Consider the following 18,971-nt stretch of genomic DNA (forward strand, 5'->3'; position numbering starts at 1 on the left):
GAGGCTGCATGTGCTATAGGAACCTGGTGCTGTACAAACCATCCTTGTTGCAGGAATGGGTCCCAGAGAAGCCTTGGCTGCTGCAGCCAAGTGAACACCCCGAAGCCAGGAATCAAAATCCTTTTCCTCTGCAATGTCTTTCCAGTGCCCTCTTGACAAAGCTTAATGTCTTGCCAGCTGGCAAAGAAATTAGTATTTTAAGGGCACACATCCGTTTTCACAGAGCAGGCAAAATGGTGAATTTAGAGATGAGGGGCAATAAATCAATACCTGGCACGGGTTTTAATTGGTTTACAGAATTGTTCGGAGATTTAAAGAAAGAGATTCTAGGTTGAGCTTTAAGGAACAGCTCCCAAAACCTCTACACAAAACTGAGAGACCAAGGGAGATATTGTCTCTTTTATGATTAAGAGACCTGTCTAGTTGTGAAATTGCTTTCAGATCTTCATTCCTAGAACGACACTGATATTGTAAAATCAGGATACTGTTGACTCCACAACTGGGGATACTTGCGGCTCTCGGCGTCTGGCCTAGCTTCTTTCAGAATGTCTGCTGTTCACGACATTCTCTGCAAGCTCAGCTTGGAGGGTGAAAACTCCCACCCCCAAGTTCATGCTGGTTGGTGATGCCAATTTTGCATATACCAATTTTGATAGTGAGTGTGATGCTCTGAACATTGAAACAGCTATCAAGACCAAAGGTGTGGATGAAGTCACCATTGTCAACCATTTTGACCAGCCTCAACAATGAACAGAAACAGGATGTTGCCTTCCCCACCAGAGAAGGACCAAAAGAGAACTTGTATCAGCACTGAAGTCAGCCTGGAGACCGTGTTTTGGGGCCTGTTGCAAACACCTGTTCAGTATGATGCTTCTGTGCTGAAATCCTCCATGAAGGGCCTGGGGACTCATGAGGACTCCCTCATTGAGATCGTCTGCTCAAGGACCAACTAGGAGCTTCAGAAAATTAATACAGTCTATGAGGAAATGTACAAGATTGATCTGGAGGTTATTGTTTCTGACACATCTGGTGACTTCTGCAAGCTGATGGTTGCCCTCGCAAAGGGTAGAAGAGCAGGGGATGGCTCTGTCATTGGTTATGAACTGATTGATTGACCAAGGTGCCTGGGATCTCTATGACGCTGGAGTGAAGAGGAAAGGAACTGATGTGCCCAAGTGGATCAGCATCAAAACAAGTGAAGTGTGTGACACATCCAGAAAGTATGACACGCTGGACAGCATCAAGAAGGAGGTCAAAGGAGATCTGGAAAATGCTTTCCCGAAGCCGGGGCAGTGCATTCAGAACAAGCCCCTATATTTTGCTGATTATATGACTCCAGGAAGGGCAGAAGGACTCGTGATAAAGTCCTGATTAAATCTTAAATTTTTAAAGTAATCTCTGCACCCACTGTGGGGCTCGAACTCAGGACCCTGAGATCAGAAGTCGCATGCTGTACTGACTGAGCCAGGCAGGTGCCCCAGTAAAGTCCTGATTAGAGTCATGGTCTCTCTCAGTGGACATGTTGAAAATTAGGTCTGAATCCAAGAGAAAGTGTGGCGAGTCCTTGTACTGCTGCATCCAGTGAGGCACCAAAGGCAACTACCCAAAAGTGCTGCTGTACCTGTGTGGTGGGGCTGACTGAGGCCCATGACAGCAAGAGCGTCCAGGAATGGTGCTCCTTTGTTTCCAGCTAACAGTTCTAGAAAATAGCTGTGACTAACAGTCCCCTTGTGCCCATCCCTGCCAGGGTGATGTTAGCATTGCTCCTCCTCAATTTTTTTTTAAGTATTTATTTTTTGAGAGAGAGTGCGAGTGGGGGAGAGGTGGAGAGAAGGGGGGACAGAGGATCCGAAGCGGGCTCTGACAGCACGGAGCCCGGTGCGGTGCTTGAACCCACAAACTGTGAGATCATGATCTCAGCTGATGTCGAATGCTCAACTGACTGAGCCACGTAGGCGCCCTTGCCCCCTCCTCAACTTTATTTCAGTTATGTAAGCATTGCCTGCCCCTCATGTCTAGTCTCTCCTTTTAACCAAAGAAGTGAACATTCCAAGGAGTTGGAAGAGGAATATGTAATGTGAAACACTTTACCTCGTGTACTCATGTACTGTGTGATAAACAGATGAGTAAACTGAAGTTTTACTTTATAAAAAAAGAATGAATAAAATCAGGAAACTGTGGTGGTCAGGAGGCTATGGTGATCAGGAATGTCCTGCTGTACTTAACTAGCTGTAGAACCACACTGGGCCAAGACCTGTTATGGCTGCACCAGTCCTGTCTACTGGTCTTTCTCTATACCCCAAAGGGTCCACGAGATAATTTTCAGGTCTCAGGAAATTCCTCCATAAAAATTAGAACATCTGTGTTAGCAGCTGTGATAATTAGTTTTGATAATTGTTCTGATCAATTCATTGGTGAAGGAGGGATCTTATGTCTTAAATGGTATGAGATGGCTACTGCCTGACTTTGACCAGATGCTATTAACAACAGTTTATTCGTCAAATACTCACAACCTGGGAGAGGAGGATACTACATGCCTCATGGAAGTTGCATTTGGGAGTAGAGTGAACCAGTCACAGTGGCCATGGGAGGCAGGCTTTGTAGTAACAAATGGATGAAATAACAAAAGGACTGCCCTCATGGGAGGATGTGATTAATTTGTTCGAATAATTCTGAGGGCTGGCAGGGCAAGGCACTGACAGCTTGAGGACTGAGTGGGGTGCAGCTGGTTCAGCTGATGGTGGAACTAGCTGGGTGGAGAGCCCTTCTTGCTGGATGGGATTGCACATGGCAGGACAGTAGGCCTTCGGGGCCTTATGAGGCTCAGAGTTGGCGGGGTGTAATTGAAATTTTAAGTCTATATAATAGTACCTCAGTAATGACTGCTAATGCTCTTTTGAAAGAGAGTATTTTTCTGCACATCTGTTTATTGTGGCTATTTAATTAGTCTGCTCTTTTGTGTGGCTCTCCATCCCCACAAACAGTATGAACTCTAATGTGAGTTAGTAATGCAGGTAGGAAAAACAGGTTTTCCTTTCCTTAAATTTCCCACTTTATTTTTTTACTTTATACAAGTAGGCCTAAGGAGTCTTACTACAAATTTTTACTACACAAGACATTAATAAATTATGCCTTGTGGTATATGATGTATACAAAAGTAGTTTTATTTTTCTTTATTTAAAGCATACAAAAAAGACTTTAATTAACCTTATGTGAAAAGCAAATAGGTAGTTAAAATTACCTTACCATTCTGGAAACTAATCTTTCTTCCTTTTCATGATTTTTAAAACCTCATGTGGTAAAGATCATACATTTCTGTTTAACTGACTTAAAATGAATTCATTTTTTTAAAAGATAGGATAGACCTAATTTAAATAAATAATGTAAATTAATGTTTTGTATTTTTTTGTTGTGGTAAAACATATCTAATATAAAATTAGCCTGTGTAACCATTTTTTAGCTTTTGATTCAATGGCATTAATTGCATTCACAAAGTTGTACGGCCATCACCACTATTTCTGAAATTTTTTGTCACTGCAGACAGACACTTTTTAATTATTAGACTATGACTCCCTACATCCTCTTGTCTCCAACCCCTGCTGACTTCTAAAATCTATTTTATATTCTATGAATTTGTCAATTCTAGGTATTTCATATAGGTGGGGGCATATGATTTTTGTTGCTTTGTTTCTAGCTTATTTCACTTTACATAATATTTTCAAGGTTCATGTTATAGCATATACAAGAACCTCATTCCTTTTTATAAAAAGCTGAATAATATTCCATTGTGTGTATCCACCACATGTTGTCCCTTCATCTGTTAGTGGACACCTGGATTTTTTCTACTTTTGGCTATTGTGAATAATGCTTCTATGAACATTAATGACAATTATCTTTTCAAGTCACTGTTTTCAGTTCTTGGGTGTGTACTCAGGAGTAGAGTTGCTGGGTCATATGGTATTTTACATTTAGCTTGAAGAACTGCCAAACTGTTTTCTACGTGGTTGCACCATTTTACATTCCCACCAGCCACAAATGAGGGTTTTAGTTTATCCACATTTTCAACCCCTATTTACTGTTTTTTAAATTATAGACATCCTAGTTGGTATGAAGTAATACTGTGATTTTGATTTGCATTTCTCTAATGACTAATGATGTTGAACATCTTTTCATGTGCCTATTGGTCATTTGAATATTTTCTTTGAAGAAATGTCTGTTCAAGTCCTAAGGTTGCATGCTTTACTGACTGAGCCAGCCAGGCGCCCCTCAAGTCCTTTGCTCATTTTTAAATTGAGTTCTCTTTTGGTTGTTGAGTTGGAGAAGTTGTATATATATTTGGCTACAAAACTCTTATCAGATATATAAATGCAAATATTTTCTCCCATTCTGTGTTTGCTTTTCACTTTCTTGATAGTGTCCTTTGATGCACAAAAAGCTTTATTTTGAAGTCCATCTTATCTTTTTTTTCTTTTGTTGGTTGTGCTTTTGTTGCTGCAGTGGAGAATCTCTTGCCAATTCCAGGTCCTGTAGATTTGCCTCCGTGTTTTCTACTGAAAGTTTTAGCACTTATATTGGGGTCACTGATCCATTTTGAGTTAATTTTTATAATACGGTTTGAGTACCAACTTCATTCTTTTGCATGTGGAAGTCACGCTGTCCCAGCATAGAAGGGACTACAGACATACCTCACTTTCTTGTGCTTTGCTTTATTGCATTTTACAGATACTGTTTTTTATAAATTGAAGGTTTGTGGCAATGCTGTATCTAACAAGCCTGTTGGCACCATTTTTCCAACGCATTTGCTCACTTTGTGTCACATTTTGGTAATTCTCACATTATTTCACACTTTTTCATTATTATATTTATTATGGTGATCTGCAGTCAGCGATTCTGACTTGCTGAAAACTTACATGATGGTTAGCACTTTTTAGCAATGAAGTACCTTTTAATTAAAGTATGCACATTTTTTTTTTTAGATATTGTGCTTTGCACACTTAATTGACTACAGTATAGTGTAGACAAGGCTTTTATATGTGCTGGGAAACCAAACAATTTTTATTTGACTTGCCTTATTATGATACTCGCTTCATTACAGCAGTCTGGAACTGAACCCGCAATATCTCTGAGGGGTGCTCATATTCTTTCTTCACTGAGTGGACTTGGTAACCTTGCCAAAAATCAGTTGGCCAGAGATGTGTGCATTTATTTCTAGACTTTAAGGTCTATTCTGTTGGTCTGGTTTTCTGTCTTTTTGCCGGTACCACTTTAAGTTGATTCTAATTAACGTTGTTTACAATGTGAACATTCAAAGAAAAAACAAACTAAAAAAAAAAAATACAATGTGAACATTAACAGTGTCAAATAGCAAAGCTACTAAAAACCATAGGTCAAAATAATATTAACGAAAATAGAGCCTAATATACAATTTATATAAGAATTTGAAAAAAACAAACTTTTTTTTCCACTCACTCACTTGAGTGAATATAGGTTCAGAAGTTATGAATGATTATATGTGTTGATTTTTTATGAAAAGGCTTTATACAATAAAATTGTTATTTTTTGAAGCCAAAAGAATGAAGTTTATCTCTCATGAAACTTGTTTTTGCTTTCTATGTTGAACTTGAAATAACCATTCACAGATTTCATTTCAACCAACATCAGATTATTTCTTCCTGGCTCTTGATGCTATTAAAAAACAAAATCTTTCTTGCATGAGAGGTTGAAAGCCTACAGCGAAATGTTCATTACTTTCCTAAGATTTTCAGAATACTACTCGTTTGTAGATACTGAGAACTCTTTTAGGGACAGATCAGGAAGTCTCATCTTGAGTGTGTAATTAGACCATAACATATGAAATTCTTCTTCCTCAAAGTCAAGTTCTCAGCCTGAGCAGTAGATTCAGAGGAAGGGTTCCTCATTCAGTCTTACACTTGTTGGAAAATAAGGAGGAAATCCTGTTTAATTTTGCTTTTCAATTTTGTTCTTCTAGGTCGGCAAGACTTGAGATTTACAGATACCCTTTTTCACTCTCAAACCCAAGCAGCAGTAGGAGCAGTTTTATGATTTTTGTTTGTCACCTGATTTTTTCCCCAATAATCTTGTCACTTGAAGTCAAAACATTTTCTCTAAGGTCTTGCAAAGTCATTCACTTGTTTCACGTGATACCAAGTGTTTGCTAAGTTGGCTGGTTTCAGTAGGCAGCCTTTTTTCTCCAAGCACATAGCCTACTGTGTGAAAGTGCTCTGCACTTCACCTTTCAGCGCTGACACCCTGTTGAGAACTCCTCATGCACTAAGTCACTGCACTTCTGGATGTAACAGGAGACTCATATACTCCTTGTTCAGGTTGTAACATAGTTCTTTAAACATTGGTTTTTATTTTTTCTTTAAAATTTTTTTTAATGTTTATTTTTCAAGAGAGAGAGGGAGGGAGGGGGAGAGAGAGAGAGAGAGAGACAGACAGACTGAGCGGGGGAGGGGCAGAGAGAGAGGGAGACACACAATCCAAAGCAGGCTCCAGGCTCTGAGCTGTCAGCACAGAGCCCAATGCGGGGCTCGAACCCACGGACCATGAGATCACGACCTGAGCTGAAGTCACACGCTCAACCGACTCAGCCACCCAGGCACCCATAAATATTTTCAAGTGAACAGGTTTTTGTTTAATAAAGTTAATCATTTTTTGTAGTTTCAAGCAACTTTTTCCTCTCACCTGCCAGAGTTTTTGACACTAGCACCTCTTTGTGAAGAAAACACTGTGTCATGAAGTCAGCTTTTGTTTTTTTTTTAAACAAGAGTGACAAATCTTCAGATGAAGCCAGCTATCCATGGGACATTGTCAGTATAGATGTCAACATTGTTCTTCAAGACAGACCTTTGTTTCTAGATAGGAAGACAAAATATTAAGTATCCTTATTTAGCACCTGCAGTGTGCTGGCTCTCTTCTAGATACTTGGGAGGCATTTACTAAGCAAAACAGATTTTTGTCTATATGGAGCTTTAATTCCAGCAGGGAAATATAGATAGTAAGCAATACACAGAGTTAAGTAAATTGTCTAGTTTACAAGGTGATTAAATGAGTAAAATATTGGCCAGTGTGATATTAGATATTAGACCGTGTGATTTCTTATGTGGGCATACCAAGGACTGTGGGTTGCTATCACTTTTTCCTCAGAACCTCAAGAAAATGAAGGTACCTACTGTGGTTGCCTTTGTAGTCATCAGTAGTGATAAACTGGTAAGGGTCTGGGATGAATTTGATTACAGGATTGATATATATGGTTTAATGGGGTATCTGTTGAACATTTGTAAGTTTATAAAACTAAACTGTTCCCTTGAAAGTTGTTTTGATGCATGTTCATATATTATCAGTTACTGCATAGTACAGTCTTACAAGTGTTCAGTAATTTGTGAATCATCCAGTGTTAGAAGGTGGTAAGTGCTCCAGAAGAAGAGAGAGTAGATTCAGGCAAGGGACAGTGGGTATGCTGGGGTCTGGATCTGGTTTACAAAATTAAATAGGATGGTTGAAATTTAGACTTTATTGAAAAGGTGATACTCAAGCAAAAGAAGTTTGGGAGTTGTTTGGTCATTAGACTATCTGGCAGGAGAACATTTTGGATAGAGGAAACAGCTTGGGCAAAGGCATTAAGGTAAGAGTGGGAAGAAAGCAAGGAGGCACAGACAGTGTGTCTAGAGCAGTATGAGTGAGGAGAATTGTAGGTAGGAGATGAAGTCAGGGAGGGGAACGGCTGGGGGTATTCACCTAGGGCGCTTAGTGCCACCGAAATGGGCAGCGTTGCAGGACATCGAGCAGAGTGGTGACAAGATTTACCTAAGGTTCCCCCCCCCCCCTTTTATTTCCCCAAGGGTTTAATAGGATCAGTCAGGATGTTGTGTTGAGAATAGACTGTAGGAGGCCAGAGGTAGAAGGGAAACTAATGAGGATGGTTTGCTTGACCATTGTAGTAGCTATGGTGGAGTGATCAGATTCTGGATGTATTTTGAAAGTAGAATTATCAGAACTTGCTGATGCATTGGATGTGGGATGTAAGATAGGAGCCAAGGAGGAAGTTAAGGCCTTGTACTGAGAACTGGAGAGAGAATTGTCTTTACAGTTGGAAAAGCTTAGGTGAGGGCATACTTGGTAGGGGAGAGCGGGTCAGGAGATCAGTTTTGGATATGTTGAGTTTTGATATTATTAGAGATCCAAGTGGAGATGTTGAGTAGTCATGAGACTGGATGAGGTCACCAAGGAAGAGACTGGAGTTAGAAACAGATGAGAAAGAAATGAGCCTGGGGCATCCAGTGAGGGAAGCTTAGAAAGTATGGCCAAATGAGGAAAGTATTTCCAAGAAAAAGGAGTGACCAGTTCTATCAAATGCTGCTGATAGGACAAATAAGATGAAGACTGAGAGTTGACAGTTGGATTTAGGGACATGGAGGTCACTGACACAGACAAGTGGGATGGGGAGAATCTGGCTGGAGTGTGTTTAGGAGAGGATGGGAAGAGAGTACTGGTTGGCAATGTGTGTAAACAACTAAATGAGATTTGATTGAGGATTGAGGAAGTGGGAACAAGAGAGGTTGTTTTTCCCTTCAAGACTCGGAAATAACATGATTTTATGGTGATGAGAATGACCCCATAAAGAGGAATGAGTAGATTATACCTAAACTTCACGGTCAGTTTTTATCATTATGCCCTTGTTATACATTCTCGATTTCTCTGCCCCTTTCTTGCTTGGTCACACTTGGTTGGCAAAGCCACAAACTTGGTGAAATGCAGCACTTCTCTAGGTGCCTCTTTTTAGTACGTGATACTGCAACGGACACAGACTTTCAAAACAGAAAGTTCCCAAGTTCTCTGGGGACACTCTGGCCTTAGGCTATAAAAAGTGACCATAATGGCTTAGCTCTAGGATGATGGGATTGAGAGCTGGCCTTTTTCCTGGGGATCTGTTTAGTCCCAGAAAGCAGAATTCTTTGAGGTTGTCAGTTTCTTCAGTGAAGATTATTTGTCAGGAGTTCTGTGACTAGCTGTTGAACATTTCCCACAATGGTGAGGTATGAGGTATGGAGGAGGTAAGAAGTTGGGATTACAAGGTTTTAGTTAGCTGCCAAGCAGTCTCTTTCTGTTTTACTTGGCATCTTCTAGTCCCTGGGTTCCAAGTGTTCTGAGTTCTTCTGGACAAGGCACCTACCTCCCATCCCCAACTTTTGTTTCCTTTTTGGCACTGTGGGGCTTCAACATAACTTAATTTCTCTTTATTGCTGCTGTCTACTTTAATTCAGTCCTAGGAGGGAGAGGATAGGAATGCCTGTTGTTCGACTATTATTTTATTGTGAATTGGAAATTTGAATCATTTCTTAACTGTTGAAATAGAATTGGCTGTGATGTAAGTGCCCAACATTAACCTATCCAACTTTATCAGTTCTTTTATTTTTTATTTTTTTACATTTATTTATTTTTGAGAGACAGAGAGACAGAGCACAAGTGGGGGAGGGGCAGAGAGAGAGGGAGACACAGAATCTGAAGCAGGCTCCAGGCTCTGAGCCATCAGCAAAGAGCCCGGCGCAGGGCTCGAACTCACAAACCATGAGATTGTGACCTGAGCTGAAGTCGGACACTCAACCGACTGAGCCACCCAGGTGCCCCCCAACTTTATCAGTTCTAATGAGATTCGCAGTGAACTTTTCATGAGATGTGCTATTAATGCACTTTTTTAGAGAGCACCCTACCACCCAACAAGTAGAAGTAACTTACTTTAACTTTATGTTTATGGCAGCATTAGTGCTTTTGAAATTACATAGGATTTTTTTCCTCCTTTGGATTTTTGATTCTTAATTAATTTGGAAATTGGAAAAAGTTACTTTCAATTGGTAGGGTTTTTTTTTAAGTCAATTAAAAGAATAGCAATTTAAAATTTCTAGTAACCTTAAAAACAATTATGTAATTTTTATACATAATCCTAAATACATGTTTTCTCTTTTATAATTGAATTAATGAAAAAATTGAAAAAAAATCATGTGTTTTATTGAAGTTGAAAGTTCTTTGTTAATTGAAGAAAAACATCCAGAATACCTGTATCTTCTAAATCTGTTATGTTCTTTTGCATGTTTCCTTCCCTTTAACTAAATGGCATTACTATATATTGCATAAATAGTGAGAAACTTGTTGAATTGGCAGTAATTTTTAAACTTTCTAGTGATGCCACAAAATTCTGCCTCAGTAAGCATTTATATATAAAATTTAAAAATGTCCAGGGTTGTTTTTTTTTTTTTTCTTTTTTGGAGGGTGAATAGTTGCAAAAGAAATACGAAAAGTTGTAAAGATTCTGCAAGCCAAGACTTAAAGCTTTAAAATGTATAATGTACACTTTCTAATGATAAAACTTTGTTGAAGGAAAATACGCATTACGTATATTGAATGAGATATTATAGATGGTTTTTACTGTGTACACAATTTGTTGTTAAAAAGTGCTCTCTCATAGAAATAATGGTACACATTTAACAGTATTTGACCACAGTGTGAATGGTGGACAAGTAAGTACATTGCTGTGGTTGGTTTGAGTATTTTAAGGAGGACTTTAAGAACAGGAAAGATAATTTGAACGGTCTCAAAAGAAATGTTAACACTAGATATTAGATTATTATGTTAGGTTTTTGCATTTTTGTAGCACCAGGATTTTGATAACCTTTTACTGGCTGGTTTTAGGTCTTATACTAGTCACACATTTTTGCACATTGAAGTAGCTTGCCAGAAGCACATAAAACTCAAAACATTCTTCTTTGGTTTCTTGTGTTATCTTGTTATCTTTACAATAAAAACTTTCAGTTGTCTGGCTTTTATGTCACCTAATATTTAGAAACAATCATGTGTTTAAAATCATTAACGTTTTTTCTTTTAGATTATCTGCAATGATGAAATGAAGTAACTCAAGATGAGCAAGTTAAAAGTGGTATCAGAGAAGAGGTACTGTACTTCTAAATACCAATATGTATCAGTTATGGAAATAATACTCCAATGGTTATTTGAAACTCCTTACTTGAAAATATTATTTATGTTTAAATGATTGTATGTTGTATTTATATTTTTAAATTAATATTTATTAATGTTTAACTTTTCAGTTAAAAATAAGAGTCAGCAAACTATGACCCATGGGCCAAATTTGGTCTACCTCTTGTTTTTGTATAGCTTATGAGCTAAGAATAGTTTTTTTTTTTTTAAGTTTATTTATTTTGAGAGAGAGAGAGAGAGAAAGAGAGAGAAACAGAGTGGGGGAGGGGCAGAGAGAGGGGGCGGGGGAGAGAATCCCAAGCAGGTTCTGTGCTTTCAGTGGGAAGCCTGACTTGGGGCTCAATCCCATGAACTGTGAGATCATGACCTGAGCTAAAATCAAGAGTCAGATGCACTTAACTGACTGAATCACCCAGGCACCCGAAGAATAGTTTTTAACATTTCTAAATGGTTGGGGGGGGGGGGAAGAATATTTATGACACAGGAAGTTTATATGAAATTGAAATTTCTGTGTACATAAATAAAGTTTCATTGTAACAAGCTGTGCTCCTTCATTTATATATTGTCTGGACACTTTTGCTCTAGAGTGACAGAGTTGAGTAATCATGACAGAGACTGGTCCACAGTGTCCGGCCCTTTCCAGGAAAATTTTACCCCTGAGTTAAAGCATCGTATCGACTAAAGCTCGAATGTACCAAGAAATTGTCCTTAGCAAGGTTTTACTGTGGACTCTTTCATTAAAAGTCAAACTCATTGATTCTAATTTGGAATTTTTTTAGCTAGATTACTTAGCCCTCTTAAGTGTCTATAAAATGGGTGTAATAATAATGCTATCACTGTGAAGTTGCAAAGATTAAATAGCGTCTAGCAGGCTCAGTAAATGACAACTTATTAATATTGATAATAGAGTTTTTTTGCTTTGTAGCAGTGTTGTATGTTACATTTACTACAAGTTTGCATTTACAAGTATGGTTTACTCTGTTTTCTAATGAGAAGTATATACACAGTTTATTTAAAATTAAAAGAAAATTACTTATTTATTGTTGAGAAACAGAGTGTGAGTGGGGGAGGAACAGAGAGAGAGGGAGACACAGAATCTGAAGTAGGCTCCAGGCTCTGAGCTGTCAGCACAGAGCCCAACGTGGAGCTTGATCCCATCAATCTTGAGCTGAAGTTGGATGCTCAACTGCCCAGGAGCCCCTAAAATTTTTTTTAATGTTCATTTATTTTTGAGAGAGAAAGAGAGAGAGGGAGGGAGAGAGGGAGACAGACAAAGCATGAACAAGGGACGGGCAGAGAGAGAAGGAGACACAGAATCCGAAGCAGGCTCTGGGCTCTGAGCTGTCAGCACAGAGCCTAATGTGGAGCTCGAACTCATGAAATGCAAGATCATAACCTGAACTGAAGTCAGACACAACACACCGAGTCACCCAGGTGCCCCACACAGTTTATTTAGATAAGATTTATTCCTGGGGCGCCTGGGTGGCTTGGTCGGTTAAGCGTCTGACTTTGGCTCAGGTCATGATCTTACGGTCTGTGAGTTTGAGCCCCGTGTCGGGTTCTGTGCTGACCGCTCAGAGCCTGGAGCCTGTTTCAGATTCTGTGTCTCCCTCTCTCTCTGACCCTCCCCCGTTCATGCTCTGTCTCTCTCTGTCTCAAAAATAAATCAACGTTAAAAAAAAAAATTAAAAAAAAAAAAGATTTATTCCTTAAATTGTTAGGTTTTCCAGGTATTAACTATGTGATACATTGTAACAAATTTCATTGTTCAAGTATTTCTGTAATTTCTATAATAAAGGAATTAAGTACTGACTGTTTTAAAAAGGAGCACCAGTCTTCTTTTTGGGATTAGGTGGAACAAGTTATGCTATTTCTGTTGATTAGCTAAAGTATCTAGAATTACTAGCTTGTTGTTCATAAGAATATGAAGTTATAGTTTGACAACTTCTGGCTCTTAGTGTTAGTTTTCATTTTTTTCTCCTGAAATAGATTTTACTGGATATTTATTGTTATTTTTGCTGCTGTTTTAGGTGAACTAAATCGGGATCATTGCAAATGGCCTTCATCTAAGAGAAATTATAGTTTCTAGTAATACTTGTTATACTGCTCTGTGAAGAAAACTGTATGCAGGGGCACCTGGGTGGTTCAGTCGACTAAGTGTCTGACTCTTGATCCTGGTGTGGGTCATGATCTCATTGTTCATGGGTTCAAGGCCTGCATTGGGCTTTGCACTGATGGCATGGAGCCTGCTTGGGATTCTGTCTCTCCTTCTCTCTGCCCTTACCTGCTTGTGCTCTCTGTCTCTACCTCACAATAAATAAATAAACTTAAAAAAACCTGAATTCAGTAAGATAAATTGAGATAGATAGAAAAGGGTCAAATCCTTCTTTTCCCTTGCTCTAATCTTTTATCTCTCTAGCTCACTTGCTCCAGTGTCTGTATTACAAGAGTTCTCCCTTACCGAGAGTGCTAATCTGTTGACTTCTATTTTTTCTCATTCACCTCCTCCTTTCTTACCCAGTGTAGAATCCATTGTCTATCATTACACTCTTGAAAATATCTGAAATGGCTTTACCTCGTTTTTTATTTTCCATCACACCCATCTGACAGAGTCCTTTATCTGGATAAACTGTTGTTGAGTAGCTAAATGACATTGGAGGATGAACTAACTTGGCAGATATCACTAAAAATTACTGATCATCGGCCTGAACTGAGCCCAGCAATCTTGTGACTGTGGTTCTCTGGAAAGTTCATTTTCTCAACTTTTGTAATGATTATTTTATACTTTCTTTCACCTTTTAAACCTTTGAAATCCTCAGACATCTCAAATACATATCCTTAACAAATGGCCTCCCCTTATGATATCACAGAGATAATAAAATCTATTATCCTCATATTTCTGGCACCAAAATTTTCCATATTCCCCTTTATTTGATCCCATCCTCTGCCTACGCTCTTGTTACTTACTGCAGCAGAGAATGTGTCTCTTTTATTGTCAAAGACTAATACACCTGTGTTATTGATTTCACCTCCCTCTTTCCTTCTCAGGGTCTTTTAATCATTTGTTCTTCTGTCTTGAATGTTTAACTTCTTCATTCATTACTATTTAAACAAGATCTGGGCTTCCCAGTATTTAGACTCTGCTCTTCTGTCACTACCCAATATATATGATTCCCTTAAAAGCCAAAAAAATTTGAAATGGTCTGTAAATGCAATCTACATCTCCTTTCATACGCTCCATCCATTTCTGTGTAGTTTCTGTCTTACCCAAGAGTACTTACTAAGGCCACCTATAATTTGTAAACAAATTCATTGACATACAATCAGTGTGCAACAAACTGTACATAGAGAGTACAGTTTGGTAAGTTTGGTCTGTTTATACCTGCAAAATCCTCTCAATCAACAATTTGTATCTTTGTCAAAAATTAGTTGTCATGTATGTGTTGATCTATATTTGGACTCTGTTTCATTCCACTGATTTAGATGTTTATCTTGGTGTTGATACCTCTCTGCCTTGGTGGCTTTATGAGTCTCATAATTAGTGTTGGTTCACCAACTTTGTTCTTTTATTTCCAAAGTTTGGTGTATTTTAGGTTTCTTTGTATTTTCATGTGAATTTAGCATCAGTTTTATAATTTCTACACAATAGCCTGCTGGGATTTTTATTGGATTGCCTTGATTCTATAGATCAGTTTGGGGAGAATTGATATCTCTCTTTTTTTTTTTTTTTTTTTTTTTGAGAGAGAGTACCTGCGAGCGAGTGGGGGAGGGGCAGAGGAAGAGGGAGAGAGAGAATCTTAAGCAGGCTCCACGTCCAGTCCAGCGTGGATCCCAGAACTGTGAGATTGTCACCTGAGCCGAGATCAAGAGTTGGACGCTTAACTGACTGAGCCACCCAGGCGCCCCACGGGGGAGAATTGATATTTTGACAACATTGAGTCTTCTTACCCTTGAGGACAGCATATTCCTTTTTTATGATCTTCTTTAATATTTTTTGCAGTGTTTTGTAGTTTTTATTGTATTGATGTGTCCTGGTCTTTCAGGTTGTTTGTCAGATGATTTCTGTTTCCCTTGAAAATAACACCTCTTTGGGGGTCCCCAGTAATTTTTGAATATAAAGATATCATGAGACAATAAAAAAAAACAACAACACTAAAACAAAACTGAGAGCCTGTGATCTAGCCTATACTAACTTGTACATTAAGCTAAAAATGAGAAGTGTGGCTTACCAGGGTGGCTCACACCTGACTGAAACTTGTTATTCTGAAAGATAGGACAGATACCAGGGCAAAGCAGTTAGCCATAAACGTGTACCTAAAATCCCAGTGGAACGTTACCAGAGAAGTTATAAAAAATAATGAATAATGAATAGAAAATCATTAGCATGTTATTAACTTTGGTGAAGGAATTTCAAGGAAAACTTGACTAATTATTGCTGATCCTAGTATAAATTTAGGCAGTTTGCAATTTTATTAACAAGATTTTTTTGGTTGTCTTTAACAAGTCACTTGGTAGTATTGAACTAGAATTTATTGTTAGAGAAGACTTTATTGCATTTAATTCTAATAAGTAGTCAGAGAAATAGTTACTGTCCTTTCCAGTTAGAATAATACTGTTTTCCAAACATACATCTTTAAATACTTAACTATTTCTACCGAAGAATGATAATGAAATTTCTGTTTTTCATTGTCCTTTGATTTATGATGGAAGAAAATAAAGTTTTGTGTTCAGTATTTGGAGAGAAACAGTAAAAATGTAAACAAAGCAAAAGTAATAAAAGACAGGTAAAAAAGACCTATAAATGAGGAACAGACATTTCTGAAAGATAATGTGCATTTTAGAAATGAAACTGTATTGTTTGAAATTAAAACTTAATTTCTGTGATTCATGTTTAAGTCTAAAACTTTAGTATTTTTTTTTTTTTTTTTTGCTGTGAGATATTTTTACCTGTGTTACACGGACATCTTTATTATCTACATTTTAAGGTGAAAAAGATAATAACATTTATTTATAATATGAAGGTAGGTTCTATAGCCCTTGCACTTGGGAAATAATTTGTTGCAGATTAATATCTGTACATCATTGGGACTTTTGTAATATCCAAGAAAATTTATGCTTTTAGAAAAATAGCTCTGAGAGTAAACCCAAATATCAAAGCAGTAGGTGACCACTGTGAAACAGATATTTGAATGATATTATTTTTAAAATATCCATTTGAGGGGCGCCTGGGTGGTGCAGTCGGTTAAGCGTCCGACTTCAGCCAGGTCATGATCTCGCGGTCCGTGAGTTCGAGCCCCGCATCAGGCTCTGGGCTGATGGCTCGGAGCCTGGAGCCTGTTTCCGATTCTGTGTCTCCCTCTCTCTCTGCCCCTCCCCCGTTCATGCTCTGTCTCTCTCTGTCCCAAAAATAAATAAAAAACATTGAAAAAAAATTAAAAAAAAAAATATCCATTTGAGGGGTGCCTGGGTGGCTCAGTCGGTTAAGCGCATCTGACTCTTGATTTTGCCTCAGGTCAAGATCTCATGGTTTGTGGGTTTGAGCCCTGCCCCAGGCTCTGCACTGATAGTGTGGAGACTGCTTGAAATTTTCTCTCCCTCTCTTTGTCTCTCCCTCCCTCTTTCTCTCAAAAAAAAGAAAAAAAAAAAGGACAAAAAAACCCTAAAAAAATGTCCATTTGGAGGTTAACTTGATGTGTTTCATATTGTTCATATTTCCAATTACATGATTTTTCACTACATAATAATTAACAATTATAAGTTGAATCTCTGAAATTTGGTCTGAGCCTCATTTTGATTCGTCTAAGAATAGGGTAAGGCAGGGAAGATAACATTCTTTTCTGAGCCTTGTTGTTTAAAATTTTTCTCAGTGTAGTTCAGATTGTCCATTGAATAGTTGTATAGCTTATCACCACCCTCAGATTTTCCAAAGTCTGAAAATTATTCAGAAGGTAGAGCTGCCCTCTGGTGTTCACCCGGTGATTCCTTCAATATTAGTGTCTGCAGCTTTACGTTCTTAGAGCTAAATTGGGGTGGCTTAAAGTATTTTGTTCAGTTTTCATTCTGTAGATGAGAAAAATAGGAATAGAAAGGGAAATTGATTTGCCAGTGTTCTCAATTATTTGCTTCCCTTCCAAAAATTCATCCATCCATCCATTTGAAAGAGCATGATTCTCAGAATGGAATCACTCCGATGAAAGGTTTTTTTTTGTCTTTTTTCTTTTTATACAGTGGTGTAATTTAAAAATTTTAAGAGTTACTGATAAATTTTTAATTTGGAATAGAACAGAATGTGTGTTACACTTAGTGTGTTTTGTATGTTCATGAATTTTTTGAATAGTAGATGTTTTATTAGCTACTGAAAAATACAGAGATGACCTTTAAGAGAAAAATAATATGGAGAAAATTTAAGAAACACTCAGTTATTAAATTTCAGAATTTTGGTTTCCTTAATGCAAATTTCTCTTAAATCTGGGTTATGGAACTGTTTTTAAAGATGTATTTGCTCCCTAGTTTGCAGACTGTGGTGTCTTAGTACCATTTCTCACCAGAAAGAACCAGGGCTCTTTGGAGAAAGGGCTGATTCTAGGTCAGGAGCACAAAATGTGCAAGATAAGCCTAGAGGAGTGGTTCTTAAATTTTTTAGCTTAGAACCTTTTAGTGCTCTTAAATTGATGAAAACTCCAAAAAGTTTTTGTTGATGTGAGTTATTTTATCTATTGATATTTATGGTATTATACATTAAAACTGAGAAATTAAAACTATTCATTTTAAAATGATAATAAACCAATTGTATAATAATATAACATTTTGTTTTAGAAATAACTATATTTTCAAAAAGATAGAAGACTGGCATTTTTTATTACATTTTTGCAAATATCTTTAATGTGTGGCTTAATGAAAGATAGCTAGATTCTCTTATGTGTTCCTGAGTTCAGTCTTTAATGATATAAGTATGTATACATTACATATAGTATATACACATATATATGATACATACACATACATGGGTTTTGTGGATTTGTGGTGTTCTTTTTTTTTAATTAAAAAATATTTTTAATGTTTATTTATTTTTGAGAAAGAGAGCAAGTAGGGGAGAGGCAGAGAGAGAGGGAGACACAGAATCTGAAGCAGGCTCCAGGCTCTAAGCTGTCAGCACAGAGCCTTACGTGGGGCTTGAACTTACGAGCTGTGAGATCATGACCTGAGTGGAAATTGGGCACTCAACTGACTGAGCCACCCAGGTGCCCCGTGTTGCGTTATTTTAAATGGTATATTAGGTATATTTTCAAATGTGTGCTTAATGTGTATTTTTCAAACTTCAGATACCTTTTCAGTTGAAGTACTTCCCAATTCAAAGCATTGGGCACAGTTAATCTGAAAAAACATATATTGTTTATAATATGTTTCTAGATGTGTATTGCCTATGCTATACCAGTCAGTGTTTGAAATACTGGGTGACATGCAAGATCTCTACCTTTGTGGAGCTTACGTAATTACAGATTGTGATAAATTCTCTGTAGGTACACTTTAATATTGGAAGTGGAGGGGCTGGTGAGGAAATGGTCCCATGGTTGGGCTGTAGCCTGAAATGAGAAGGAGCCAGCTCTAAATAGAGCTGGGAGAAACCTCCCTCCAGATCGAGAAGACAGCAAATACAAAGACCTTGAGGTTGGGGAAAAACATGTCGTATTCAAAGAACTGATAGAAATCCACTGCAACTGGATCCCAGTGTGTGAGGGGAACATTGTGAGAAGTCAAGTTGGGGAGGTAGACAGAAGCCAAATGATATAAAGTCTAGTATGTTGTGATAAGTAAATAAGATTTGGCCTAACGGCTGAAGGGAAGCCATTGAAGGGGTTTTAGCTGGACAGCAACTTGATTATATTAGTGGTTCTATAAATCTACATATGTGATAAAGTGGCCTAGAACTGTATAAGTAACCAATGTGAACTTCCTGG

At 37.9% G+C, this 18,971-nt stretch overlaps 1 protein-coding gene and 1 pseudogene across 7 annotated transcripts in view; both read left to right on the plus strand.

Annotated features, from left to right (window-relative positions):
- Positions 1-18,971, plus strand: part of AGTPBP1 (ATP/GTP binding carboxypeptidase 1) — a 160,041-nt gene that overhangs the window by 12,757 nt on the left and 128,313 nt on the right. For 6 of the 7 annotated variants that reach the window (XM_053205195.1, XM_027048187.2, XM_027048186.2 and 3 more), the window contains exon 2: positions 10,904-10,968. The exons of the other annotated variant lie outside the window; for it this stretch is intronic. In XM_053205195.1, coding sequence (XP_053061170.1) covers positions 10,937-10,968 — 32 coding nt within the window. In that variant the 5' untranslated portion in view covers positions 10,904-10,936. The remainder of the gene's footprint in view (positions 1-10,903; positions 10,969-18,971) is intronic. 7 annotated transcript variants of the gene reach the window in all.
- Positions 519-5,340, plus strand: LOC106978583 (annexin A2-like; annotated as a pseudogene).

Source organism: Acinonyx jubatus, chromosome D4, assembly GCF_027475565.1.
Source record: "Acinonyx jubatus isolate Ajub_Pintada_27869175 chromosome D4, VMU_Ajub_asm_v1.0, whole genome shotgun sequence".
NCBI classification, from domain to species: Eukaryota; Metazoa; Chordata; class Mammalia; order Carnivora; family Felidae; genus Acinonyx; species Acinonyx jubatus.